At 60.0% G+C, this 26,965-nt stretch overlaps 1 protein-coding gene across 1 annotated transcript; it reads left to right on the forward strand.

Annotated features, from left to right (window-relative positions):
- The first annotated feature begins 315 nt into the window (after window positions 1-315).
- ESPNL (espin like) lies at window positions 316-26,965 on the forward strand. The gene is made up of 9 exons (XM_027590521.1): window positions 316-609; window positions 1,772-1,962; window positions 3,641-3,827; window positions 6,220-6,402; window positions 14,945-15,076; window positions 21,233-21,344; window positions 22,394-22,497; window positions 23,210-23,401; window positions 25,227-26,965. The coding sequence occupies exons 1-9, from the start codon at window positions 316-318 to the stop codon at window positions 26,832-26,834; spliced, it is 3,003 nt and encodes a 1,000-aa protein (XP_027446322.1). The 3' UTR covers window positions 26,835-26,965.

Here is a 26,965-nt window from a genome sequence, read left to right on the forward strand (position 1 = left end):
GAGGAAGAGCCCGGGCCAGTCACAGGACAGCATCTGCCAGCTAGCACCCACCCCTGACCTGACCCCAGTGCAGACCCTTCCCCCAGCGCCAGCCGCAGCTCTGGCCACCGCGGGCGGGCGTGCTGGGGTAGGGCTGCGAGGCCCAGTCTCCCGGGGCCCGCCCGCCCCATCCCCCCGCCCCCCGCCCGCCGCCTCCCATCTGCCCCGTGCACCGCTTATCGGGTAACCAGAGCTGGGAGCTTCGTCCACGCCTGAAACAGGAAGCCCGGGCCTGTGCGTGAGCCGCTGAGAGCCCCCGAGTGGCTGGGCTGGAGGATGGAGGAGCAGCGGGCGCTCACGGCCGCCAAGGATGGGGACCTGGCCACCCTGAAGCAGCTGCTGGAGGCCGGGGCCCTGGGCCCGGGCATCGTCGACGCCCTGGGGGCTGGCCTGGTGCACCACGCCACCCGGGCCGGCCACCTGGCCTGTGTCAAGTTCCTGGTGCAGCAGGCCGAGCTGCCCAGCAACCAGCGGGCCCACAACGGGGCCACCCCGGTGCACGACGCTGCTGCCACGGGCAGCCTGGCCGAGCTGTGCTGGCTGGTGCGTGACGGGGGCTGTGGGCTGCAGGTGAGTGGGGAGAGCCGTTTGGTGCGGCCCACGTGCCTGCAGACTGGGGGAGCAGGAGCTGTGAGCCGGGACGTCCTGGGCACCACAGCTCTGGCTTCTGTCCTGGACTCGCCGTGCAAGCCGCACAGCACAGGCAGGTCCGCCTCACCCCAAACCAGCACCGGGCCCTCGTTAAGCCTGGGCCGCCTCCCACCGCGTGTTCCCCGGGGCAGGCACAGAGCAACCAGGTGCTCTCCCTGTGCCCTCCCCACATCGGGGCGCCTGGCCTCGCCACGGTGGGGGGGGCCGCCGTGTTCCCATCAGGCTGGATCCAGGGGGCCTGCTTCCCAAAGGGTCCAGACGGGTCTGTAGAGGAGCACGGCGGGCACGCGGGCTCAGGAGCTGTGGGCCCTGCTTGAACGACTGGAGGCCTCGGCAGGTGACAGCACCCCTGCTGTAGGGGGAGCGTTGGGAAGAAGGAGGGTCTCCAGGGCTCAGTGGCCTTTCCAGCAGGACCCCCCCTCCCCCTTTTCCTGCCTGCCTGGTGTCCCTTTGTCCAGGTGGAGGACCTGGGACAGTGGGCAAGCTCCGACAGGGCATAGAAGGGCACCCTCCGAGAAGTGGCACCGGGTCCCGGACAGGGAAGACCCCGGGCCCTTCAGCTCTTCCTGCAACCCGAGCGGCAGCAGGGGAGGGGGAGCGGTGCCCATTTCCGTGCCTGGGAGCATGCCCGGGCCTGCCAGCTGCTTGCCATGGGAGTGCTTCCGGCTGTGAGGATCGTGGCTGGCCGGTGGGTGCTCAGCTGGGGTAGGTAGGGGCCAGAGGCCCAGAGGCAGGGCCCCGGGACCGGCAACAGGCCCCAGAGCCTGACACGGGCAAGGTTGTGCCCGTGGAAGCCCTTCCTGCTGTGAGCCGAGGGCAGGAAAGGGCCATGACTGCCGTGGACAGAGGGGCCCGGGCGCAGCGGGATCACGGGTTTGGACCCGGAAGACCTGCGTTTGTGTTCCCGCCCTGCCTCCTCCCCCGAGCAGGCCACCAGGCTCAGCCGGCAGAGTGGGAAGAGCACACCCCCTCCCGGCAGGCCGGCAGGGCGGGCTGGGCGGCAGGCTCCTGGGCCCTGGGACTGCCCAGCTGGGGCCGGGTCGGGCCTGTCACAGGCTCCCTGCCCTTCTGTGCCCCATAGGACCAAGATGACTCGGGCGTCTCCCCGCTGCACCTGGCCGCCCGCTTCGGGCACCCTCTGCTGGTGCAGTGGCTGCTTCGGGAGGGCCACGCGGCCGCCCTGGAGACCCTGGAGGGGGCCCTGCCCCTGCACCACGCCGCCGTCAGCGGCGACCTGACCTGCCTGAAGCTCCTGGCGGCGGCCCACGGCAGGTGAGGAGCCAGAGCGCCCCCTGTCGGCCTTCCGCGAGAGCCGGCCGCCGGGTAGAGAGGGGGACAGGGCTGGTGGCTGGGGACGCGGGCCCTGCAGGGCAGGCCCCGGGGGGGAACAGGGAGGGTCCAGTGTGGGGCCAGGGCGGCGGCAGAGGGCCGACGAGACTCGGAGCGGGGCAAGGACCTTGACCCTGCCGGCCGAGGGCCGTGCCGGCCCGGACCCCGGCTCGTCCTGGCGGCGCGGGGGGCGGGGCCAGGAACCTCTGCGACTGCTTTCGGTCAGTCCGGGGGCGTGTCGGGACGCACGCTCGCGCAGCGGGGAAGGTGGGCCCCCTCCAGTCTCCTGCAAAGAGCGGAGGCCTACAGTGCGCTCGGGGTGGGGGGGGTATGGGCACACCCCGGGTTGCCCTGCCACACTGTCCCCTCCGCTGCACTGGACACCCCTCCAGGGCGGCCAGTCTCATGCTGGTGGCCCTGTGCCCGCTGCCCAGAGTTGGTGCTGGGCAAACTGGGAGTGGCAGGGATGGGAGGGGCCCAGCCGAGGTGGGGGCCAGCCGGTCTCCCCTTCCTCCTCCTGAGAGCCTGTCCAGTCTTTGGCCCACACAGAGGATGCCGTGGGCACCGTGCAGGGCCGTCCGGGGGCGTCATGCACATGGCCTCCCCGCCCCCGTTCCCAGGGCTGCAGGCCCAGCTGGGTGTGGGACTCAGTGTCCAGCCCACACCTGACCTAGCCTCCCCCCGCAACCCACCTGCCTCCAGCCGTGCCTCTTCTCCTTCTGGGGGTTTGGCTGCAGGGCGGGCTCTTCCGGCTGCCCCACACCGGCTTCTCCTCAAGGCCCGAGAGCTCAGCTATTCCTTGGTCTTCTCATCCCACCCCCTTGGCGAAGGTCCTAGGACTCGCTTCTACGGACCCTGTGGGCGCCCTGGGCCTGGCCAGCCACAGAGGGTCCGTTAGACTCCGTTTTTTTAAAGTAGTTTTTACCTTGTAAAACCTGGAGACTTCGCATTAAAACACACAAGTGTGCCTGCGGTGTCTCAGGCCCTAGCGCCCCCACCCCACCTGGCACTGACCACGGGGTGAAGCCTGCGCCACCGGGGGCTGGGGTCGGCCTTGGGTAGGGGACTGTCCCTCCCTGCAGCATTCCACTGGGGACCAAGAATTCACCTGGCCCCACGGCGGCTCAGGCAGAGCGGGATCGGGGGACTCCCATGACCCTCCTCCAGTCCGTCCATGCTGGAGCCTGGAATTCGGATGCCAGGCCTGGGCACTGCTCACAATGCCCTTTCTTGCAGAGCAGGCCCTGGGCTCTGGAGGCTCAATGACCTGCCCGCTGCCGGCTCCCCTAGGCCGTTCACCCACCAGCAAGCCCCAGCACCGTGAACAGCTGAACAGCTTGATGGGGAGTGTGCAGAGCTGGATTTCAGGATCCCAGTGGTCGGGGGCAAGAGGGTTATGGGGTGTGGGGGGCGCTGCTGGTGCCCTTGAGCAGTGCACAACCTGTACAGTCCTACAGGTGACCAGCTGTAGGGGGGACCTCAGCCAGTAAGGGGGGCTGGGCACAAACAGACTGGCCAAGGGCTGGGCCTCCCGTCCCCTTGATCTGGGCCTGTGGTTGGGGCAGCCCTTGCCTCCTGCAACCCCCACCAAACACCCTCTGAACCTCACCTTCCCCCACAGAGGCGTGAACCGGCGGACGCGCAGTGGGGCCTCCCCGCTCTACCTGGCCTGCCAGGAGGGCCACCTGCACCTGGCGCAGTTTCTGGTGAAGGACTGTGGTGCCGACGTGCACCTGCGCGCCCTTGATGGCATGAGTGTGTTGCACGCGGCTGCTGCCCACGGCCACTACTCACTGGCCATCTGGCTGGTAAGTGGGCGCCGGGGGTGTTGGGGCATGGGAGATGCAGAAAGGCCGGCACCTGCTCCCTCCTCGGCCCCAGAGCCCCCTCCAAGCAAGCAGGGCCTGGCTGGGGTGGCGGCTCTGCTTCTCCGGGTCTCAGTCTGCCCACAGGAAAACCGGGGACCCCACAGAGTTGTAGGGGATCAGATGTGCCCGGCCATCACTTTGAACACCGGTGTGTGCAGGCCCAGACTGGGCCCGGGAGTGCAGCCTTGATGGGCAGTGGCCCCTGAAGGACAGTGGGGACGCTTGTGACCGCTCCCCCAGGAGTCCTGGGGGTTTTCCTGGCACCCTCAGGGCAGGTGGCCCCCAGCGGGCACTGGCTGTTCCTGGCCCTGCATTCGGCCACTTGTTCCTGTTCTGCTGTCTCAGAGCCCCCCATCTCTTCCGTTCTGGACCCAGGGAAGGGGTATTTGGGCCTCTTTCTGGAAGGAAGCCCTGAGACCCCAGAACACGCTGTGGCCCGGGTTGCGGGGGGCGGGGGGGATGCATTTTCGCAGGATGGGCTGGGGACTTCCTGCTTTGACCACAGAAAACCAGACCAGGCAAGGTCTCCGGGACCCTTGAGGGTTCATTACAGAGGCCCGGGGTGGGCAGGGGGGCCGTGTGTCTCAGAATAGGGGGTCTGCCTGAGGTGGGTCGGGGGTAGTTGGGCAAAAGGTCATGCCCAGAACAAGGAGGAGGGCCCAGCTTTTAATCCGAGTTGGAGAGAGCCTGGCTTGTTGGGGCAGAGTGAGCCAGGATAGGCAGAGGCCCTGAGAGGACCAGGGCTCTTTCCTGAGGGACTGGGAGCCCCTGAGGGACTCTGAGCCAGGAGCGGCAGGGTCTGACGGGCATCTCTGAAGGCCACACTGGCCACTGGTGGAGATGAGACAACCCTTCCTTGCTCCAAACCTCCCACACTTCCCGCAGGACCTCCGCCCCGGCTCTTCCTCCAGCGGCTGGCCTCCCTCCCTGAGAGGCCTTCTCCCTGGCAGGGTCCCCACTGTGCGTGGCGCCTCCCCACTGCCTTCCCTGCCCATCCATTTAGGATGGCGCCACCCCACCCGGCCCTCGGTCCTGCTGTCCTGCCGTTTTTCCTCTGTGGCACCAACACCCTGATAAACTATACATTTGCCTCTGGGAGGCAAGGACCGCATCCCTGAGCCTGGCACCGAGCCCGGGCTCTGGAGATGTTGATCCAGCGAGTGAATGAGCGAAGGAACAAATGATGAAACCCAGCCACCCGCTTGGTCTTTGAGCCATGGGCCTTTGCCTCCAGCCTCCCTTAGCCACTCTCCCTCCCAGGCTGGCCCTTCGCCCCTGAGGCACCAGCGGCAGCTCACACACTTTGTGCGGGCTGGGTCCACAGGGAGGTGGCACCTTCCCACTGGCTGCCTCCCCCGCCCCCAACCCAAGGCGGCTCCACTCCGGGGAGGAAGCTCTGCAGCCCCACCCTGCCCTTCCTGCGGAGTCATCCTCACGTTCCCTCTCCTGTCATTCAAATCCCGTCCGGTTCAGACCGTGGCCCCCCCCCCAGAAATGTGCCTGTCTCTGCACCTGGATTCCTGGCCCCTGGGGTGAGCCCGAGTCCCGGGGGGGGGGGGGGCGTAGGACTGTGAGCAAGCAGGGGCTCAGCACGTGGCCCTGGGGGTGGGCTGGGGGAGAAGCAACAGCACAAAGCACTGGGGAGGGGTACTCTCAAGGGGGCAGGGAGAGTGACAGGAGGGAGGAATGTCCACTGAGTCCCAGGGAGCACCACGGGGGCTCATCCCAGGGAGCAGCCAGGGCCACGGGCTCTCAGGGCCAGAAAGGCCTTTCTAGCGTGACTCCCCCTGCCGCCTCCCTGCAGCCTCCAACCTGGTCCCCCCTCCGGGGCTGGGCGCCCTCTCCCTCTGGGGAGCTGGCTGACGGGAGGGCCTCTGTTCCCGGCTCCCTGTTCCTTTCCCAGCAGACACATGTGACTGTGGGATCAGTCAGCACGCTTTTGGCTGCAGGTGACAACTGGACTGAACCTCCTTCTCAGTGTCCCGGGCACATAGAAGCAGCAGGAACCTGCTGACTTTGGATCAGACACCCAGCCCCATGCGGCTGAATCTTTGCTGCTCTCCCAGCCTTTCCTTAATGGTGAAAGTTGGCTACATTCAAGGCAGGAGGAGGGAGAAACAGGGGTGACACCACAGCCACCAGCCCCTTCCATCAGGAAGGCAGAATTTTTCTAGAAGTGGCCCCTGGAGTTTCACTGACTTCCTGGTCCCCGGCTGTCTCCAGGGCTTCTGGGGAGGGTCGCCTCCCACTTCTGTGCCGAGCTCCCTCCCCCATGCCCCCTCCCTAGGAGGGGTCCCCTCCTCAGCTGGCCCTCCTCCCCCACCTTTCCCAGGTCACCTTCACCGACATTGGCCTGACGGCACAGGATAACGAGGGGGCCACAGCCCTCCACTTTGCAGCTCGAGGCGGCCACACACCCATTCTAGACCGGCTCCTGCTGCTGGGTGCCCCCATCATGACAGACTCCTGGGGTGGGACCCCCCTCCATGATGCAGCAGAGAACGGGCAAATGGAGGTAAGGCTGGCGAGGTGGGAGGCGGCGCAGTAGAGCCCAGGGGCCCCAAGAAGCTGGCAGGCCTGAGAGCTCCCCATTCCCAGGCACTTCCTACAAAAATAAGTCAACTCGCTCAGCAGCCCCATACGAGAGGGGTCACGGTTCCCCTTTTACAGGTGGGTAAAGTGAGGCTGAGATGGGCAGTCACTGCCCAGGATCCAGACTCTGATCTACCTGGGAGCAAAATCCATGCTCTCCCCTCCGTGCGTACCCCTTCCTCTGCACAGAGACTCCCAGGGTGTGTCGCCCGTCCCAGGAGAACCCTTGGCTGCGACACTCTGCTGTGAGCACAGGGAGCCGGGCTGGGCCGGGGGCATGAGGTTAGCCATTTTGCTATCATCCAATAAATCTTGGGGACTCGCATGGCCCAGTCCCTCGGAAACAACACTGAGGAACCCGGAGTCAGCAAGGCTGACATTTAAATATTTAAGGTCCAACACTGAGAATAGACCCAGCCATCGGCACCGGCCCCCTGCCCCGGGGCACCACCTGCACACTGACCTCACGGAAAGGCAAGGCCAGTCTGAGAGCAAAACACAGGTTTCCTCCTCCGCCTGCCCCACCCAGCCCCACGTAGCACTGTCTCCAAAGGGGCTCAGCCTGCCGCAGCCAAGGAGCAGTGTGCCAGGCGGGGCTCGTCCAGAGGGAGCGTTTTATTGAGATGCAGTTGGGGTTTCTGCTTCCGGACAGCTGTTCCCAGCTGGGACCCAAAGTGTGCCTGGGGCCCAGGTGGCCCCAGTGTCACTCGTGTCAAGTAAAATAAACTGCAGCAACCAAGCATCACGGGAAGGCACCCATTCCTTTTGAAGAAAGCAAAGGAGACCGGGTCCCAGCTTACAGCAGCCCTGCAAAAATTGTCTTTCTCGGACTCTCCACTCCTCCCCACCCTCCACCCCAGCTACCCTTCCCCTCTCTTCCTTCAGACACCACTCAGCCCTGCAGGCTCACTCCCCCAGCTCTGTCTCCCCGGTTTCCACCCCTTCCTAGACAGGGAGGGGGCAGCAGGTGGGAAGGCAGGGTAAGCCTTGCGGGGGCGGGGGTGGGGTGGGGAAGGGGGCAGAAGGGTCCTCAGCAGGCCTGGGAGAAGAGGGTGAGTCTGCACATAGCCCTGCAATCTTTTGTTTTTGTCCCGCTACATGACGATAGAGGAATCGGAGGTGGTGAGGGGACCCCAAGTCCAGAGGGACTGGAGAAGCCCCGAGCCCAGCCTGTGCGGTGCTGCTCAGGAAGGAGCAGTGGCTTTCTTCAAATGAAATACCCAGTAGGAGCCAAGAACAGAGGAGCCAAGGGTCGGTGGCTCCTCACCCTCTCTGCATATGAAAACAAAAGAACTCAGGCTGCCAAGCCAAGCCAAGAACAGACTTCCTTTCAATCTTTTTATTATGGAAATCCTAAACGCACAGGAGAGTGTGAGATCAGCAATGACTGGCTGGCGCACTGCCCTCCACCACTCCCTCGGCAAACTAGACATGTCACACTGTTTTAGCCAGAAATACTTTAGCAGACATCTCCAAGAGATAAGGACTCCCTTTGTTTTTTATCACAGTTTCAAACCATTATCACACCTAAAAATAATTCACAATAAGGTCCTACTATCATCTCTGCTCCAGCCTGCTGATAGCCTCCAGCATCCACTTCCCTGATTGCACTGTATGTAATTGGAGGCTAAACAGGAGCCACACACTACTGATTTGTCTGGTGAGTCTGTTGATCCATTAGCAGTCCCAGAAGTGTACTTTGTCTGGGCAGCCTAGGTTAATGCTTCATCTCCCCCCACAACTTCAAAATAAATTCTTATTTTAGAATAGTTCAGAATGATTTTAGATTTGTAGAGAACAATCGAGACGCTAGAACAGACAGAGAATCCCTATAGACCCACATCCGTTTCCCCCTATCATTATCAACTTAATCAGCACGGTCACAATTAATGAACCAAAACTGATACAGTATTACTAACCAAAGCCCATACTTTATTCTGATTTCCTTAGTTTTTTGAAGATTTATTTATTTGAGAGAGAGAGAGAGAGAGAGAGCATGTGCTCAAGAGCGAGCATGAGCAGGGGAGGGGCTGAGAAGGAGGGGAGGGACAAGCAGACTCCGTGCTGAGCGTATAGCCCAACTTGGGGCTCAGTTTCATGACCCCAAGACCATGACCTGAACCAAAATTGAGTTGGACACTTAACTGACTAAGCCACCCAGGCGCCCCCAGACTTCCTTAGTTTGTATCTAATGTCTTTTTCCTGCTCCAGAATTCCCTCCAGGATACCACACTACATTTAGTCTTCGGGTCTCCTTAGGCTCCTTAGCTGGGTCAGATTCCCCTCATTTTTAAGAGTAAAACTTCAGAATAAAGAGCTGGTGTCCTAGCAGCCTCCAAAGGGAGCCATGATTGTTTAGCATGTTTTTGTTTTACTATATCAGTCTTTATTCTTTGAATGGTGTGAATTATACCGATTACTTGCTTTTGCTTTTTAAATTGAAGTAGAGGATACATAACATAAAACTTACACTCGTGGGACACCTGGGTGGCTCAGTCAGTTAAGTGTCCGCCTTCGGCTCAGGTCATGATCCCAGGGTCCCGGGATCGAGCCCCACATCGGGCTCCCTGCTCAGCGGGGAGTCTGCATCTCCCTCTGACCCTCCCCCCTTGTGCTCTCTCTCTCTCTCACACACTCTCTCTCAAATAAATAAATCTTCAAAAAAAAAAAAAGCTTATCCTCCTCTTTCTAAGTGTATGGTGCGGTGATGCTAACTATATGCACATTGTTAATACAGCAGATCTCCTAGTTCTCACCTCTCAAAACTGGAACTCTGTCCCTATTAAACATCTACCTGCTCCCCCTCCAACAGCCCCTGGCACCCACCTTTCTACTTTCTGTCCCTATGAGTTTGACAACTCTAGTGGAATCATGTAGTACTTATCCTTTTGTGACTGGCTTCTTTCTTTCTTTCTTTTTTTTTTAAGATTTTATTTATTTATTTGAGAGAGAGAGAAGAATGAGAGAGAGAGAGAGCGAGCGCACATGAGAGGGGGGAGGGTCAGAGGGAGAAGCAGACTCCCCGCCGAGCAGGGAGCCCGATGCGGGACTCGATCCCGGGACTCCAGGATCATGACCTGAGCCGAAGGCAGTCGCTTAACCAACTGAGCCACCCAGGCGCCCTTGACTGGCTTATTTCACTCAGTATCATGTCCTCAAGGCCCATCCATGTTGAAGCAGGTGTCAGAATATCCTTCCTTCTGAAGATGGAATCATATTCCCTTGTGTGGGTGGACCACATTGCCTCTATTCATTCATCCATAGGGGACACTTGGATTGCTTTCACCTCTTGGCTATTGTGAACAATGCTATAGTGAATGTACGTGTGCAAATATCTCAAGACCTTCCTCTCTACTCTGATTACTTTTTAAAATGTTAAACCAACATTGCATTCCTGGAGTAAATACAACCTGATCATGATATGTTACCTCTTATATATAGCTGAATTTAATTTGCTAACATTTTGTTTGGGATTTTAGATGCAGTGTATAGTGCCGGTGCGGTGGTTCTTGGAGTTGTCTGTACCCTGGGAATCTCCAGGACACGTTTAAAGTCCTAACACCTGGGCTCCACCTGCCCCGAGATCCTGGTTTGATTGGCTCTGAGTGGAGCCCCCAGGTGTCAGGACTTTTTAAAACTCCCCAGGGGATTATGACATACAATTTCAAGAACTATCTGTGTGACTAGCATTAGCTCAGCTAATCGGGAAAGAATTCATAGAGACGATGGATCTTACAGCGGTGTGTGAACATGGGAAGGAGCGGGATTTCTGGCAAGGGAGAGATGGCTAGACGTGGTCAACTGCTAGAACAGAGCAGAGAGCAGGAGCCGGGGCTGGCAGTGAGGGGTCACTGGTGACAGCATGGAACTAGGTTATAATGCTGAGTCCAGAGGCCACCATGAATCTCGAGAGGAGGGTATGCGACGCCACGGTTGTTTGGCGGAGGAAGTTGTCCTAAGATGGGATGTGGTCTGGGGCTTTGCTGATGAGGTCGAAAAGGAAACGACAGGAGGCAGGTGTAAATAAGCCTCTCTCGGGGTTCAGATGAGTGGTTTTACCTCATTGGCGGTTCTCTGCCTAACTTACTGTTCAAGAAGGGAACTCACTCCTGAGTATGGTAGGAGTTCCTAGAGGCATCCGGAGCACGACTGCCTTAGTCAACCTTGGGTGGGTGAAAGGTGCGGGTGAGTGCTGGTTAATTCATCAGAGCCTCTGATGTCCATTCGTTCACTCTCCTCCATTCAGATACTCCCTCATCCAACACATAGTTATTGAGCACTTGCTTAGGACATGACCAAGGATTCAAGAACCACAAGAGTATTTGGTTCTCAACAGGGCAGTACCCCCTGCGGTGGGGGTCAGAAATTTCAGGGCTGTTTTTGGTTTTACAGTGATTGAGGTGCACTCGTGGTGGAGGGGACACCAGGGGACCTGCTATTCCCCAGGCAGTCCTGCACAATGACAGAACGTCCCGTGCCCCACCCAACTTCCCAGTGGATCAGACATGCATGTAGGTGGAAAACCTGTTTATAATGACCTGAGCTTTGAACCCAACTCAAGTGTATATGATTATCTAAGCTTAGAACTTAAATTCAATTATATGTATACACACACCCCAATATTTTTCATAGTGTCAGTATATACAAGGCTTTTCCAAGAATGCTCCTACTGTCCACGTTGAGGGAAATAGTATCTTGTTTTATTTAGCACTTTACCACGAACTACTCGCTATCTGGGAAAATGGCATCACTCATGCAGCACCCGTCAGTGAATTCTACAGATAGGTACGTTCGAGGATAATTTTTGAAAGTGCTTGTAATCATGATGCTCATTCAACTATAAAATGAGCCTGTGTCAAAGATTTTTATTTAACTCACTAAGTAAGGAGAAACAAGGAATTCATATAACCAGGAGTAAACAAACAAATACGTCACAGGTAAGGAATAATGAAGTGAATTCACAAATAGACAGATGCAAAACCAGTCAGTATTGACAGGGAAATCCTTGACTGCACCCCAGTGCACACATTTTGCGTTTAGCCTTTCTCTGGACAAGAGTCATTTCTAATATGAACATATTTATTTATTTAAATTTTTATTTTTAGATTTTATTTATTTGAGAGAGAGCGAGCACACGCACATGAGAGCACAAGCATGGGGGAGGGGCAGAAGGAGAAGCAGGCTCCCCACTGAGCAGGACCCCGCTGTGGGGCTTGATCCCAGGACCCTGAGATCATGACCTGAGCCTAAGGCAGACGCTTAACCAACTGAGCCGCCCAGGTGCCCTTATAACATGAACATTTTTATACAATTTGCAGAGTAGTTGGCTGTAGGGCAGTGAATGAGAGGGGAAATAACCAGAAGTCTAAGCAGGACACTCAGTAATCTGTTTTGTCCATTTGAGTACCTTTCTTAATTTTTCATGATACAGGCATCAGACTTTGCCTTTGGTGCAGCCATGCCCAAATACTCACAAAGTAAAATGCAGGTTTCTCAAATTATAAATTATTTTTCTTTTCTCATTCATATTAGAGTATAATATTATTTTAAAATTATGTGTGCAAGCAAATTTGATTCTCAGTGGAGTTAATGTTAGAATAGCGAATGGGAGGGCGCCTGGGTGGCTCAGTCGTTAAGCATCTGCCTTCGGCTCAGGTCATGATCCCAGTGTCCTGGGATCGAGCCCCGCATCGGGCTCCCTGCTCGGTGGTAAGCCTGCCTCTCCCTCTCCCCCCTGCTTGTGTTCCCTCTCTCGCTGTCTCTCTCTGTCAAATAAATAAATAAAATCTTAAAAAAAAAAAAAGAATAGCGAATGGGGTGTCAGAAAACGTTTGCAGTAAAAAGAGGGCATTGGGACTGATGGCAGGGCGGAGCCTGGACTAAGGTACCCTCGAGGTGTCTTCCAGCCCTGCTTCATCCTGTGATGTTCCTCTGTCTAGGGTGCTGACGAAGCTCATAGGCTCTTAGAGCCACTGCTGTGAATCCAGGCTGCCCCCACTTCCTAGCAGTATGACCCTGGGGAGGCTTCTTGTCCTTCTCTGTGCCTTGTGTCCTCTTGTGTAACACAGGCATGGGAATAAACCTCACAGGGTGACATTGGAACTGAATGAGCGGTCTATGTGTCGCTCCAGAATGATGCCTGGTGCAGTGAGGTGCATGGGAAGGACTCGCTTCTCCATCTCTTAGACAAGCCTCCAGGGTGTGAGCACGATGGTCCCCAGCAGCCCCCAGCTTCCTGTGATGGGCTTGAGCTTTTCAAGGCACAGCCTAGAGGCTAGTGGTAAGAAAGAAGGGAGCAGGAAAGCTTGCAGCGTGGGGATGAGGCTGGAATGGGATGGGGTCACACCATTTTTAATGTGTTTTATTTCTGCAGTTTAAAAAAACCCTATCTGACATTGTTTTCCATTCAGTCAAGAAATAAAGGCTTACTGAAACTTACCCACAAATTTACCACTTGGTCATCTTCATTCCCCCTGGCATCTCTGGCCTTCCATATGGAATCCCTTCCACTCAGTCTGATTCCGTTCAGTCTGAAGCCGATGTCTCAGATGTTCCCTTAGTGTGGGTGTGTTGCCGGCCAATTCTTTGTTTCATTTTGTTTTGTTTGCCTGGAAGCACCTTTATCTCATTATCAGTATTGAAGGAGATTTTTGCTGGGTATAGAATTGTTGCTTGGGAATTTCCACGGATTTTCCTCTGCTGCTGGGAAAATGACATGCGTTCATTGCCTTGTGGTTTCTACAAAGAAGTCAGCTGAGAGGGGCCACTGTTTTGAAGATAATCCTTCTTTCTCTTGTCACTTCTAAGGGTTTTCATTTCGTCTTTGGTTTCCTGCAATTTCACTATGGGGATGACCTGAGGTGGATTGCTTTTCATTTCTCCCACTGGGGATTGCTTGAGCATCTTGAATTTGTGCTTTGGTGCTTCCCTAAGTCCTGTAAAACGCCCAGCCATTATCCCTTCAGATGAGACTTCTGCACCCATCCTGTTTCCCGTCTTTCTGGGATTACTATTACAGACGGTATTGCAGGCCGTTTCCGCTTTCATCCTGTTGTCTCTCTGTGCTGCATCTGGATTGCTGCTTCTGACTGATTTTCTGTTTACTCATCCTACAACTTCAGTTTTTAACTTGGTTATTATTTCTGTGTTCCTGACCTACTAATAGTCATTTTTCAAATCTACCATGTCACTTTTCGTAGTTTATAATTCCATGCCTAAATTTTCAAGCTTGATTTTCTTTCCCTTGAAAGTAGTAAGCACAGCTGTGTTCTCTCTGTTAGTTCTTGGGTCTTTGTTGGGTCTGTTTCCTTGTGGATTGGGTCTTCTGGTTCTTGTTGTGGTATCTTATTTCTTTGGGCTCCTGACTTTGTCTGACTGTATACTATAACTTATATTTGAAAAATGATTTGTAGGAGTCAGTTGAGGCCTTGGATGATACCTTACTTGCCTCTGGTTGTCAGGCGTACGTAGGAATCATGAGCCCAGGACCGTCTCAGTCCACATTCCAGGCTCAAGGTTCCCTGGCCCACTGAATGAAGGGAAGCAGAGGGCTGGCTGGCTTCCAGTTTACCTTTACTCTGAGGGTAGAGTCCTCAGCCTACAGCACTAAGTCATAAATCAGAGCCCTCACCTCTGGAGGACCATGAGCTTTTGCTGGTCTCCCTAGTCCTGTGAGGCTGTCGGAAGAACCATTATTTTTCCTGCATCAGCGTGTTGTTAGGGCAAAAACACTTCTGAGTGGTAGGGTTTATCCCTCCGGATTTTCCCTGTCTCCTGAGCTTGGCCTGGTAATTCCTCTTTGATGCTTAGGAAGGTGACTTTTACATTTAGTCCATATTTTCTGTTGTCCTTGGGGACCTGTTTCTCTACTTTCTGATGGGATCCATCCACCCATGTGTTTTGCTGCTGGGACAGCCACCTCACAGATCTTGGTCATCTGTAATCACCCACCCCCTGCTCACAAATCTCACAGTGAGCAGGCCATCGTTCCATCTTCCCATTTCTTCCTGTGAAAATGACACAGAGCTCTGAGCGTTGCTGTACAAACAGACACTGGTTCTGCATTTAGAGCCCAGGGCATGGACTACAAGGGCAGGGTCGGGATCGGGCTGCCTAGCCAGGATGCTGGCTGTACCATCTACTTACCAGCCGAGGCCTTGGCGAGTTCCTGACTGCGGGCACCCCGGTTCCTGTCTGGGACCAGGGTGTGCTGGTGCTTGCGGAGCTTGGTGCTGCCGCTGCCTGGACGGGGCCACTGTGGGTGGGGCTTGGAGATTCGAGCCCTGTCCCTGCAGTGAACAGCGGCAGGATCTTGGGCAAGGTCCTTCGTTGTCGGTGGCCTCAGTTTCCCACCTGTGAGATGGGGCAGCACGGTGCCTGCCCTCCATCACACCTGGTGGATGCCACCACACCTGGTGGGCACAGGCAGATGGTGCAGTGGTCACATGTGTGTCCCCTCCCTGTAGTGCTGCCAGACGCTGGTCACCCACCACGTGGACCCCTCCCTACGAGATGAAGATGGTTATACGGCGGCAGACCTGGCAGAGTACCATGGACACCAGGACTGTGCCCAGTTCCTGCGGGAGAGCGCCCGGCCGGTAAGCTTCACAGTGCCCACCCAGCCCCGGAGGCTGGGGTGACAGGGCCCCCAGCTGCCCTGACAGCCAAATTATGGAGAAAGCTTACTGTGTACCCCATGCTGTTCCCAGGAGAAAGGTCTTGGGCCAGGACAGAGCCGGCGCCATAAGCTGGCCCAGTGCTGGGACCGAGCCATGGCAGGGGCTGTGACAAGGGTCATGACAGAGCCGTGATGGGGCTTTGGCTGGAGCTGTGATGGGCCATGGCAGGGACTATGGCAGGGGCCATGGCAGAGGCCATGACAGGGGCTGTGACAGGGGCTGTGACAGGGACCATGACTGGGGCTGTGACAGAGGCTGGGACAGGGGCTATGACTGGGGCTCCCACAGGGCGGTGGCAGGGGTCAAGACAGGGGGCAGGGCCATTACTGGGCCAGGCTACAGCAGGCACCAGGGCTGGGCTTGTGGCTGGACCTTGGCTGGGGCACCTGTGGGGTGGCATTGTCAGACTGAGGGTACCCCAGGGTGGGAGCAGAGCGCTGAGCCCCATGGCAGTCCAGAAAGCAGCAGGTTCCAGTCCTGTGCTCACATCTGGGTATGACCCTCATGGCTCCAGCCCTTGCTGAGCCATTTCCCCATCCATAAGGTCAAGGATCTCAACCATCCAGCCGGCCCCAGCCCCCGGCGCATGACAGGCCACCACAAGCATGTATTGAATGAAGAGGATCAGATGGGCGTGTGAGCAGATGGATGAACACAGACAAGTGGGTGGGCGGACGGGCGTTGTCGTGGGTGAGGTCAGCAGTGTGGTTCACGTGAAGCCAGACCCCCCAGCGCCCTCCCGCTCATCCCCGTCCCCATTCCAGGCCCAAAGCAGCTGCTAGAACAAATTAGTCCCAACCTGCCACAGCTTTTGCCAGTTTTCTTTAGTGGCCACCCTTTTGGGAAGTGTCCCTGGGATCACGTGGCCCCATTTCCAGGTGAGAGCACCGAGGTCCACAGAGGTGATGTCCCCATGCCGGGTCTCACCGGGGGGTTCCTGCACCTCGTTTTCCCTCAGGAGCATCCAGGACCAACTGAGGCAGGGCTGCAGTCCTCGCTGGTCCTGGGCCTGTGGGACGGTCCTTTCCCTGCCACCTGAAACCCACCTCCCAGCCGGCTGTGGTTTGGGCACCGAGGACGGCCCTAACTGCTTCAAGTCATTTATTTACGACACAATTTATGTACAAAACGTTCCATTGGTTACTGTTTGGTAAAAGATTGTCTTTTCGGCTCGGGTTTGAGGAGTTTGTGGGACTGGGCGGGTTCCTGGTGTAGCAGGCAGAGCTCCACAGTCCACAGGCTGGGAAAGTCCCGGCCACCTGGGTCCCTCCCGGCCCCCGTGTGGTCCCTGGGGCCGAGCTGGAAGCTGAGAGCAGGAGGCGGGGCGGGTCTCTGCTGCCAGGGGGCAGGTCCCCAGCCCAGCCACCTTGGGCCTCCCGTCCCAGCAGCGTCTCTGACCTCAGCCGTCCATCCCCAGGCCCCGGTACATCTGCCAGACCCTCCTGGCCACTCGGCCCAGCCTGGGGAGCCGGGGGGTGCGGTTCTGGGTGCTCTCCCGACGGCCCCGGGGCCATGGAGAACCGGCCCATCTCGGGCTGCCCTGCTGTCTTCCCGGAATCACCATAGGATCTGAGACAGAACTCTGTTCTCGCAGGACTCCCCAACCAGCTGGGGCTGACTGTGCGGCCTCCGCACCCCAGCCTGTGACCAGCAGTGCCCAGCCTGTCCACATATCCTTGGCTTTTGAGGCTTGTTGTTGTATCTGCAGGGAGCTTCGGGAGCCTGTGTGGGACTCGGGGTTAGGCCTGGAGCCTCCCTTCCTCCCTCAGTGAGCGCCCAGGGCAGCAGGGGTGCGGGTCCCTCACCACCGGCTGGCGTGCCGCCCCCCGCCCCAGGCCACCTGCTTCACATGCGCAGACTTGGCTCTGCGGGAGGGCAGGGTGTCAGCTGTGGGTCCCCTGTGCTGGGGAGGGGGTGCCGGGCGCCTCATGCAATATTGATGGAAACGCAATATCCAGAGGTCGCCATGCTGGCCTCTTCCCAAGCTGGGCTCAGGGGAGGTGGTGAAAGCCACACAGGGCGGCCTGTACCTGCCCCTGGGGAGCCGTGGGTCTCAGGGGAGGTAGCCCGGGGAGCCAGGCCGGATCGGTAGTGGTGAGATCTGCCCTGTGGGAGATGCCCCCTCCACTGGCGTGGCTGCAGGACCTGGGTCCACCCGCTGCCCAGCGCTAGCTCTGCCTCGATGGCCCCACCTCAGCCTGGGCCACATCTTCCTCCTCCCTGGCCCTTGGGCATCCCTCTGCACAATGAAGGGTTGGGCCTCTCTGACAGGGGGCGCTCCTGGCTGCAGGGCGGGGTTTGAGTGAGGTCGCGGCCAGGTGGTGGCAGTTGGGAACAGCAGTCCTGGATGAGGAGCAAGACCCTCCAGAGTGGGGGAGCCCAGCCCCCCAGCACCACCCCCCAGCACCCGCCTGTCCTGCTTTCCCTTGGCCCTCTACTCACGCCCACCAGGGTGGGAGAGGCTCTTCCTGGCTGGGGAGCACTGGCCAGTTTGCAGCATCTCCGAGCCTCAGTTTCTCATCTGTTCAATAGGATAGAAGAGCCTCGTGGCAGGAGGTGCTCCTCAGACACCCAGCGGGTGCGCTTTCCCTCCCCTAGGTCAGAAGGGCTCCAGGACCCTTTCATCTTCGCTGGGGAACTGAGGCCCACAGAGGGCAAGGGACTCCCCTGGGCAGCCTCCTCTCCAGGGAGGGGTGGGGCCCGGCTGTGCAGCCAGTAACCGAATCTCAGCCATGGTGACCGGAGTCCGGCGCCCATCTGTGGGTCATGATTTTCTCAGCCCGGGTGGCATTACAGGCCTGTAACCCGGCTCACCGCAGCTGTCCTCGATGTATAATGCATGGCAGGCACAGCATTGCTCAAATCTCACCAAAAACACAGGAAAGGAGGCAGCAGGCCACGGGAAGGCCCCAGCCCAGGCCCAGCCGTCCGCCGACCTCAGGGCAATTGCCCGATCTGGGGGCCGTGCGTGCCCAGCCGTCAGGACCCGGAGGTCGGAGCCCCACATCTGAGCTCCTTTAGCTCCTTGCGGACTTGTTAGTGTCAGGATGTGGGTTCTCCCACTGCCTGGGAAACAGCACAGCGGATGGGGCCTGGGTGGGACTCCCAGGTGAACGCCATGCCAGTGAGGTCTGAGCCCTGCAGTTCTCACCTTCCTGACTTACAGGTGGGGAAACCGAGGCCCCGGGAGTGACTCCCTCACACTTCTCCTCGGAGAGTAGGGAGCAGGCTGTGGCCCGGGGCCAGGAGAGTGACACGCGGTCCCCCAGGCTCCGGGTGCTGCACTGGGGCCAAAGTCCATTCCCCTGCACCCCAAACCAACTTCCTGCCTCTTTGGTCTTCCCCCACGCTCTGCAGGGGGAGGGGAGCTTCTTGTCCCTGACCTCTGAGAGCAGATTCCTTTAGGGAGAGGGGCCAGAGGCAAGAAGGGAGGCCCCCCGAGCTCAGCCATCTTCTGTCAGACTGACAGCCAGCTTCTCTAGCTGTGCCCCAGGCTCTGGGGTCTGACTCAGCCCTGCTTAAAGCTCGCAAGCCGGCCAATATCTGCGTCATGGACGCTGGAAGAAGACATTAGAGTTCTGGGTCCAAGACACACTGTAGAGAGCAAGCATCATGTTTTATTGGGTCCTCTCCCCCCCCCCCCCCCCCGCCAGGTCCCTGCGTGATGCGATATGGGTCCAGATGGCTACCGTGCACACGGGAGGTTTGTGTCACTGCTGAGCCTGGAGAACCCCCATTTTATAGCGAGCAATAAGATCCTTCTGGGTCCCTCCCTCCAAATGCAGCCCTGAGAAATGGCCATGTAAAGAGTAGTCAGGGCTTTGCGTCCTCGGTAGGAGTGCGAGAAAGCCAACCAGTGTCAGGGTCTCCCCTGCCCCCAGAGGCCCACCCATCTGCCTCCTCCTTGAATGCTGATGCCCCCGGACCTAAGGATTCAAGAGGCTCCCGGAGCAAGGACTGGGGTCTCAAATAAGATTCTGATCCCGGCTCCACCACATCCCAACCTTGGGGCCTTGAGGAAGCCCCCTGCCCTCTGTGAGCCTTGGTTTCCCCGTCTGTGCCCTGGGGGCTACACTGGGGGTGGAGGCATTGTACTGGGGCTTTCCTCTGGCTAGCCTCTCCCTCTCCTGTGACCCAGGGATCTCAGGTCTCGCCCACATCCCCAGAGGGTCTGCTTCCCCGGCCCCTGCCCTATGGAGGGTGAAAGTGCCATAGTAAGGGATCCCGCGCCTAGCCCCAAGCCCGCCTGGCCACCTGATACCTCGGCCTTCAAATATTAATGCGACACCTCCCGCTCCCGGGGGCGGCAGCTGGGACAAGCCCTGACAGCCCCGGACAGCTGCAACTCCCTGTGCTCAGCCCAGCCCCTGCCTCTGTGGGTGCCCCCGGGCCGGGGGCCGGCGGACCACCCCCCCCAACGGAGCCCTGGGGCTCCTGGGCTCTCCACATGGATTCCTGGAAGGACTGAGGAGTGAGGTGCGTGGTGGCCAGGCAGGTGGGGTTTCAGGCTGTGTTCCTTCTCAGCGGCCACAGGGGGCGGAGGGTCCTGGATGGGAGAGCAGTTGAGGGGCTGGAGGCAGTGGGTAGAGGTCAGGGGTTCTCCTGAGGGTGCCCCCAAGCTGGGGTGGCCCCTAAGGTCTGTGCCTCCTTGCCAGGAGGTGGGATCGGGAGATGGGACTGAGCTAGGGGACCCTCAGAGTGGCCAAGGGGTTTGCCCCAGCAGGACCGGCTACATCGCGCGCTGGGCCAGTGCAAAATGAAAACTCGGGCTTCTTATTCAAAAACGATGAAGAATTTGAAGACAGAGGCAGCAGATCGTTAAACCGAGCGGCAGCATGGGCCACACCCTCTTGGGGTCCCAGCCCCAGGCCACACATCCATGTCCTGCCCAGGGCTGTCTCTCTCCAGCACCGACCTGGAGGCATGTCCCACCTCCACTGCCCACAGCAAGGAGGGGTGAGGAGCTGCAGTCTGACAGCCGGACTGGGGTGCTCAGAGGGCCCGCAGCTGTGGTCCTGCCTGCTGGAGAGGCAAGTGGGGGCAGCCTTGTGGCAGGAGGGCCTCACGGTGATGCTGGTGCAGCTGCGAGCCCAGGAAGTCCCCCCCCCCGCCCCCGCCCCGAGAGATGGGCTTGGCCGGACTTCAACTTCTCAGCTTTAAACCAAAAAGTGACAAGCTTGGCTCGGGTGTCCTCCTGGAGAATTTCTCTGCTACGTAAGGAGGGACACGAGGAGGCAAGCGCAGTGCCGCTGCTCACAACCCCCGGGTGTCAGCAGCCTGCTCGCTAGGTCAGCCGGGCCAGAAGTCTTGGCTTCCGGTGGTCAGTCCCCAGAGCTGAAGCTGCTCAGGGCTGAGCTGGGGAGATGCGTCAGGTCAAGGGCTCCTCCTGGCTGTGACCAGTCAGTTTCCCGCTGGCAAGAGAGGTGGCCACAGTCAGGTCTGTGCCTTGCCCCGGACATGGGGCAGGGCATAGGGGTGAGTTTTGGGGGCCCCTGCAGTGCCAGGGGCCTGACCTTGGTGATCTCTGTTTCCCCGTGGCCTTGGGGAGGGGGGCAGCCTGGACATTGCATGATGGGTCCTGGGCACAGCGCCCCAGCTCTGGGGTATATGGCCACAGCCACACAGCCCCCGCTTGTGGGTCTGAGAAGTGTTCCAAGAGACTCACAGTGCTCCCTCTGCTCTCCTGTCAGAGAGGGGAGCCGTTCTAGGCCGTTTGTCTCAGCACAGAAGTCGGGGACAGTGAGGGAGGGGTGTGCACGTGCGCGAGTGTATAGAGGTGTGTGTGTGTGCACGCATGTCTCATAAGGCCAAAGAGAGGTAAGCGTAAGCCGGACACCCGGCTCCGACCCAGCACCCGGAGCTGCCGGGTTGAGCTGCCTCCAGAGAAAGGCTGTGAGCCAGGCCCTTAGATGAAGGGGGAGTTCACCTGGTGGTGCTGGTGATGGCAGCCTCCCCGCCCAGGGAGACTGGGTCAGGATTAGCCTGCTCCATGCTGCCCACCGCCCCGGCAGGATTGCTGGCAACCCATGTCAGGCCCAGTTGGGCCTCCTGCTGACCGGGTCTGTCCGCCTCCAGGTGCGGCTCCTGATGACGCCACCGCCCCCTCCGTTTCCGCCCCCTCCGCTGTCAGCCGCCAGGCACTCCCAGGAGGATGGGACAAGGGGCTCGGGGCTCGGGAGTCCCACCCGTGAGTACACATCTCCAGGGAAGACTGGCCTGGACCGTGGGTGCTGCTGGCCTCACCTCCAAGGTCCCTCGAGGGGGTGGGCTGGGGGAGCAGCGGACTCCAGGAGCTGGGCAACGCCAAACAGTGAGGCCAGAGCTGGAGCCAGTGCTCCCGTCACCCAGCCCCAGCTGCTCCCAGATTTCCTTCACTGCCTTGGTTGCTTCCTTAAAGTGAGGATCAACATTTTCCTTGATGGACACTTGTAATTGCAATTAAATGGCCCCCTGCTCCAGCCTCCAGGGCCCCTCTGTGAGCTCGGAGCCCCCAGGGCCTGGCTGTCCTCCCTGTGTGCGATCCTCAGCAGAGCCTCGTTCCCTCTCTGGGCTTCGGCTTGTCCAGAGGTAAATCTCGAAGGTCAGGTCACTAGGGCCCGGGGCCCTTCTGGATCTGAGGCTGCTGGTCAGAGACCCCAGCAGGTGGAGCATCCGTGGGCTAGCAGAGGCAGGTCGCTGATTCTTAGGGAACTGGGACCATTTTAGCAAAATGAAATGGACAGCATGAACGATATCAGCAGGCCCCATACTCATGAGGGTAAGCACCGCTTCGTGCATGGGTTGTGGTTATATAATCACATGCAATGTGTTTGTGCGTGCGTGCGTGTGTGTGTGTGTGTGTGTGTGTGTGTGAGATGCAGGATGTGTTTCTCGGTTGGGGTGTGGCCCTGGGGAGGGGCAGTAAGAGCAGAGTTCTGATCTTTTGCAGTCTAACGGGGCTGCATTAGGTCCCCAGACCACCCAACCCAACCCTCTGCCCTTCCCAGCTCGAGGGGTGAGGGGAGTAAAACGCAAGCTCTCCAACTGGCCAGGCTTGGGGAGCTCCGCCGGGGCCCATGGACGCCCTAGCAATGAATCAGTCTGCCGGGCCCTGGGGCATTTGTTGGGGGACTGGCTGGGTCTTTGGCTCCAAGGCTAGTGGTCGGAAGGCCAGTTCTGCCCCAGGTCCAGGGGTTTCTACCCCGATCCCCTGCCTTCTCAGGGAAGCCCCCTGACTCTGCTTCCCCCCTCCAGCAGTGGTGACCCCCAGCCCAGCCTGGCCTGACCAGCCTCTTCTGAGGGAGCAGACGATCTGTGCAGCACCTCCACGGGTCACCACCAGCACCATGGCCGTGCCCACGGTATGCCTCCCTACTCCACACCCTTGCCCTCCTCTGCCCCCATCTCCCCAGCCAACCCTCAAAGCCGGGCTGGCCTCCTGTCACAGAGTCCTATGTGCACCCAGGCCAGGTCACTTCTGGGGCAGAGATGCAGTTGTCCATGGGTGGGTGGGCCTGGGGTCTACTGCCCTCCTCCTCAGGGGCTCCCACCCAGCCCAGGACCCACTGGAGGAGGCTGGCTCCCCTTTTTCCTTTTCTTTCTGGCCATGGGGACTTTATAAATCCAGCTCACCCTCTCCTTGAATGGGTCCTGGAAACTCTCAGCCCCTGAGATGTTCTGTGCAAGTTTGGGAAATGCTGCATGGTGCTGTCCCTCTTGGAGAGTTACAGGGCACACTTAAAGGCTCTGACAAGTCCTGCAGTTCAGAATTGGCCACCAGAATTTCTCTATGTAACTGCACCCTAAGCGCGGTTGCTCATCCACATGGCAACCTCCTCTCTGCCATGTACAGAAGAGGGGAGGAATCTCTGGTTGCCTCCCAGCCAGCGGGCCCCCCACGCACATACCTGGATCCCACAGCGGACCCTGGGGATCCCTGCCTTCAGAGGCCAACGCTGGGTCTCCCTGGCCTACCCCCTCCTCCCTGGGCCTTGCTCACCCCGTGTGGCCCTCCCCACCGGCCTCGGGCAGGGTCCCCTCCGAGCCCTGAATGACCAGCCTGAGTCCGCACAGGGAGAAATGGTGGCGGGAGACGCCCCGAACTGCCTGGCGGTGCTGCAGCTGGACAGGCTGCCCTCGGGAGACCTCGACGGGCTGGTGCCCACGCGGGACGAGCGCGGCCGGCCCATCCCCGAGTGGAAGCGGCAGGTGATGGTGCGGAAACTGCAGGCGCGCCTGGGCTCAGAGCCCGCGCCCCAGGCCCAGGTGGGGCCCGGTGGGTCAGGGCGGGGCGTGAGAGGGGGCGGGACCTGGCTGAGTGGGGGGCGGGGCCTGGCTGAGTGGGGGCGGGGCCTGGCTGAGAGAGGGCGGGGCTCGGCGGGTGAGGGGCGGAGTGGGGCCACTGGGTAGAGTGGAGGCGGGGCGGGAGGCTTTGTCCTGGCAGGTAGACGTGGAAGGTGGGGGGTCTGAGCCCACACCTCGAGTCTGGAAACCCAGGCACCCCCCTGCGTGCCCCTCTGTGGCCCCAGCTTCCTCCTCTGACAGACGATGACGTGGAAGCAGGTCAGGGAGCTGGGGCCTCCTCCCCTGTGTCAGAGGTGCTACAGCCACATGTCCTTTTGTCTAACGATCTCCACCCCACCTCTACCTTGTGCCAGGCCCTGTGCCAGGCAGTGAAGGGGACCGGCCCTGCCCTCCCAGCCCTTATATTTCAGCGGGGAAGGCAGGGTGATTGGGCAGGGCGGGTGATTCCAGGTGTCACGGAGAGAAGCAGAGCCGCGCAAAGGGGGGTGGGGATTCCGTCTGGGTGCTCAGGGGCAGCCTCTCTGAGGAGGGGATCTTGAGCAGGAGCCAGAAAGAAATAAGAGAGGAAGCCTGTGGGACTTTGGGACAAGTGACTCTAATCAGAGAGAACAAATGCAAAGGTCCTGACGCATGAATAGGCTGGTACCTCGGAGCAGAGTGAATGAGGTATCATGGGCAGAGGTGAGGTCAGAGAGGAAACAGGCGGGTATTACAGGGCGGCTCACCATCAGGCCCCAGAGGAGCCTTTGGGAATCCGAGCAGAGAAGCTGTGATTTGACTTGGGTGGTAGCAGGCTTCGTCTAGCTAGAGGAATGGGATTTTGTCTGAATGATGAGGGTTATACAGCCCTTGGTCACAGCTACCCCATCCCACGCAGCCACGCTAGCCACATGTGGCCATTTAAATTAATTAAAATGAAACAAAAGTCAAACTCCCGCTTCTCAGTTGCACGAGCCACATTCCGTTTCTGTAGCCACGGGTGGCTGATGGCTACGTGTCATCCTCACCTGGCATGTTGAGGGAAGTGGTGTCTCAGCCTGGCCAAAGGCTTCGTCCCTGGGTGGCTCCGCTCCGTGCCCTTGGGTCTGCTGGGCCAAGGAATCAGGACTTACCAGAGCAGAGCCCTGCCTGGCACCAGGCAGTCTTGGGTCTCTGAGCCACCAGGTGGTGGCTCAGGCCCCTCCCCTGTGAACTGCGGCCCCTCCCTCAGGGGGCTCTGGGCTGTAATCAGGCTGGTACAGAGCCTGAGCCCAGAGGGAGCCCAGTGCAGGGTCCCTCTGTGTCTGTCCCAGAGGCCGTGGGCACTGGAGGGCGGGGCTGGACCCTGGTGCCAGGGCAGCCACCAGGAGAACCCAGAGCAGAGTGGGAGAAGCCGCCCTCTTTGGAGGCTGCTACCCAACCACAGAAGGCTCTGGAGCTTGGGGGGAGGGCCTGGGAGGGCTCTGAGGAGAGAGACCCTTTGGACTGGATAGTGAGGAGATGAGATTGGGAGGAAGTGGGGGTGGCAGAGCAGAGGTACCGTCTTCTGAGGGCAAAGACTGGGCCCCCACAGGGCAGAGTGGCTGCCCTGAGCCTCAGACTTGGGACCGGGGCTGGCCAGCCTCCTTGTTTCTGCTCTAAATCTGGGCAAGGGCCAGCTGGTTGTGTAGGGGCTGGGCTAGGGGCCCCAGGGGCACCTAGGGCCAGGCCACCCTCAGGGGGCTTGTGTCCAGCAAGAACATGCCCTGTCCCCACTGCGAGGCAATGGGGGCCTCAGCCCCTGCTGACCTGGCCTCCCTGTGCCCAGGGCGAGAGCGGGAGCGTGGGCCCCGCGGAGCAGGCAGCCTGGCGGTACTCACAGGCCCACCAGGCCATCCTGGGCCCCTTCGGGGAGCTGCTGACGGAGGACGACCTACTGTACCTGGAGAAGCAGATCGCTGACCTGCAGCTGAGGCGCCGCTGCCAGGAGTATGAGAGTGAGCTGGGCCGGTTGGCGGCCGAGCTGCAGGCCCTGCTGCCCACCCCCCTGGTCAGCATCACGGTCAACAGCCACCTCCTGCCCCGGGGACCCACACCAGAGGGTGAGGAGACCCCCGCCCCAGTGGCCGAGCCCAGGGGCCCCGCGGGGGCCTCGGAGGCCGCTCCAGGTGAGCAGCCCCTGCCCTTCTGGTGCAGCCACATCGCCCGGCTGGTGCGCAGCATGTCCCTGCTGCTGAAGGGCATGAACGGGCTGGTGCAGGGCGAAGAGAAGCCCGCGGGCCGGCCCCCACAGGAGGCCCTCAGAGAGGCCCCTGCCAGCGCCCCCAGGAGCGCAGCACAGCGCGAGATCCAGGAGTGCGGGGTGTCCGTGCAGATGCTGCGCGGCAACTTCGAGTTAGCCCCTGGCCCGCCCTGCGCCCCAAGCCCAGGCCCCTGTGAGCCAGGGGCCCGGCCTGGGCAGTACCGGAGAGGCGGCTGGCCCTCAGCCCCGCAGCCCCGTGGCGGCCCAGTGGGAGGGGCACCCGGGGCGGGCGACACAGAGGAGGCCAGCGACTCGGGCATCAGCTGCGAGGAGGGCCCCTCGGAGGCGGGAGCCGTGCCCAGCGCCGACCTGGCCAACCTGCGCAAGGAGCGCATCGTCATGCTTTTCCTCAGCCACTGGAAGAAGTCGGCCTACACACCAGCCCTCAAGACGGCGGCGTGCAGGACCCTGGAGGCCCGCCGGGCCGGGCCACAGGCACAGGAGGCAGCCGGGGGCTCTCGGCTGCTCTCCCCGCCGCCCAGCGGGGGCCCCCGGCTGGGCCAGCTGTGGCAGCAGCGGAGCGCCATCGCCCACCTGCTGGGCACCTGGAAGGCCATCCTGGCGCACGTGCCGGCGCGGCAACTGCGGCGGCTGAGCCGGCGGCCCCGTGGGCCCCTGTCGCCCGAGCAGTTCCTGCCCCACGTGGACGGGGCGCCCGTGCCCTACGGCAGCCTGACGCTGGACCTCTTCATGCTGGGCTACTTCCAGCTCCTGGAGTGTGACCTGCCGGCCGAGGAACGCAAGATGCGCCACCTGCTCTGCTTCGAGGTCTTCGAACACCTGGGCGCCCACGGCTGGGAGACTGCGCGGGCCTTCCACAAAGCTGTGACCGACGAAGTGGCCGCCGGCCGCCGGGCCTGGACCGACGGCTTCGAGGACATCAAAGCCCGCTTCTTCGGCTCCAGCCGAAGTCCTGCCTGGGACCCGGAGCCCGGCCGCAAGTCAGGCCTGACGCCCCTCGGGCCCCTGCCTCATGCCGCCGCCCCCAGCGGCAGCCCCGAGCCTGCGGCACAGAGGCTGGGGTCCGGCCACCAGCGCGGCAGCTTCAACAGTGAGGACATCTGCGGCTACATTGACCGGAGCTTCGCCTTCTGGAAGGAAAAAGAAGCCGAGATGTTCAGCTTTGGAGAGTGAGACAGGCCGGCGGCCTGCCTTTGGGAATGTGGTGTCCGGGGTGGTTTCGGTTTCCTCCGCTCTTTACCCCTTTGTCACTCACCTGGCGGCCGGGTGAGCGGCAAGACCAGGCTGGCAGACGCTAATGCCCG

The sequence above is a fragment of the Zalophus californianus genome, chromosome 3, assembly GCF_009762305.2.
Source record: "Zalophus californianus isolate mZalCal1 chromosome 3, mZalCal1.pri.v2, whole genome shotgun sequence".
Classification (NCBI taxonomy): Eukaryota; Metazoa; Chordata; class Mammalia; order Carnivora; family Otariidae; genus Zalophus; species Zalophus californianus.

What these genes read in the sequence shown, in the direction of transcription:
- ESPNL (XM_027590521.1), top strand. Translation starts at nt 316, where the DNA reads ATGGAGGAGCAGCGGGCGCTCACGGCCGCCAAGGATGGGGACCTGGCC. An exon ending in ACGGGGGCTGTGGGCTGCAG is followed by an intron (nt 610 to 1,771) that starts GTGAGTGGGGAG and finishes TGTGCCCCATAG; the next exon opens with GACCAAGATGACTCGGGCGT. An exon ending in AGCCCGCGCCCCAGGCCCAG is followed by an intron (nt 23,402 to 25,226) that starts GTGGGGCCCGGT and finishes CCCTGTGCCCAG; the next exon opens with GGCGAGAGCGGGAGCGTGGG.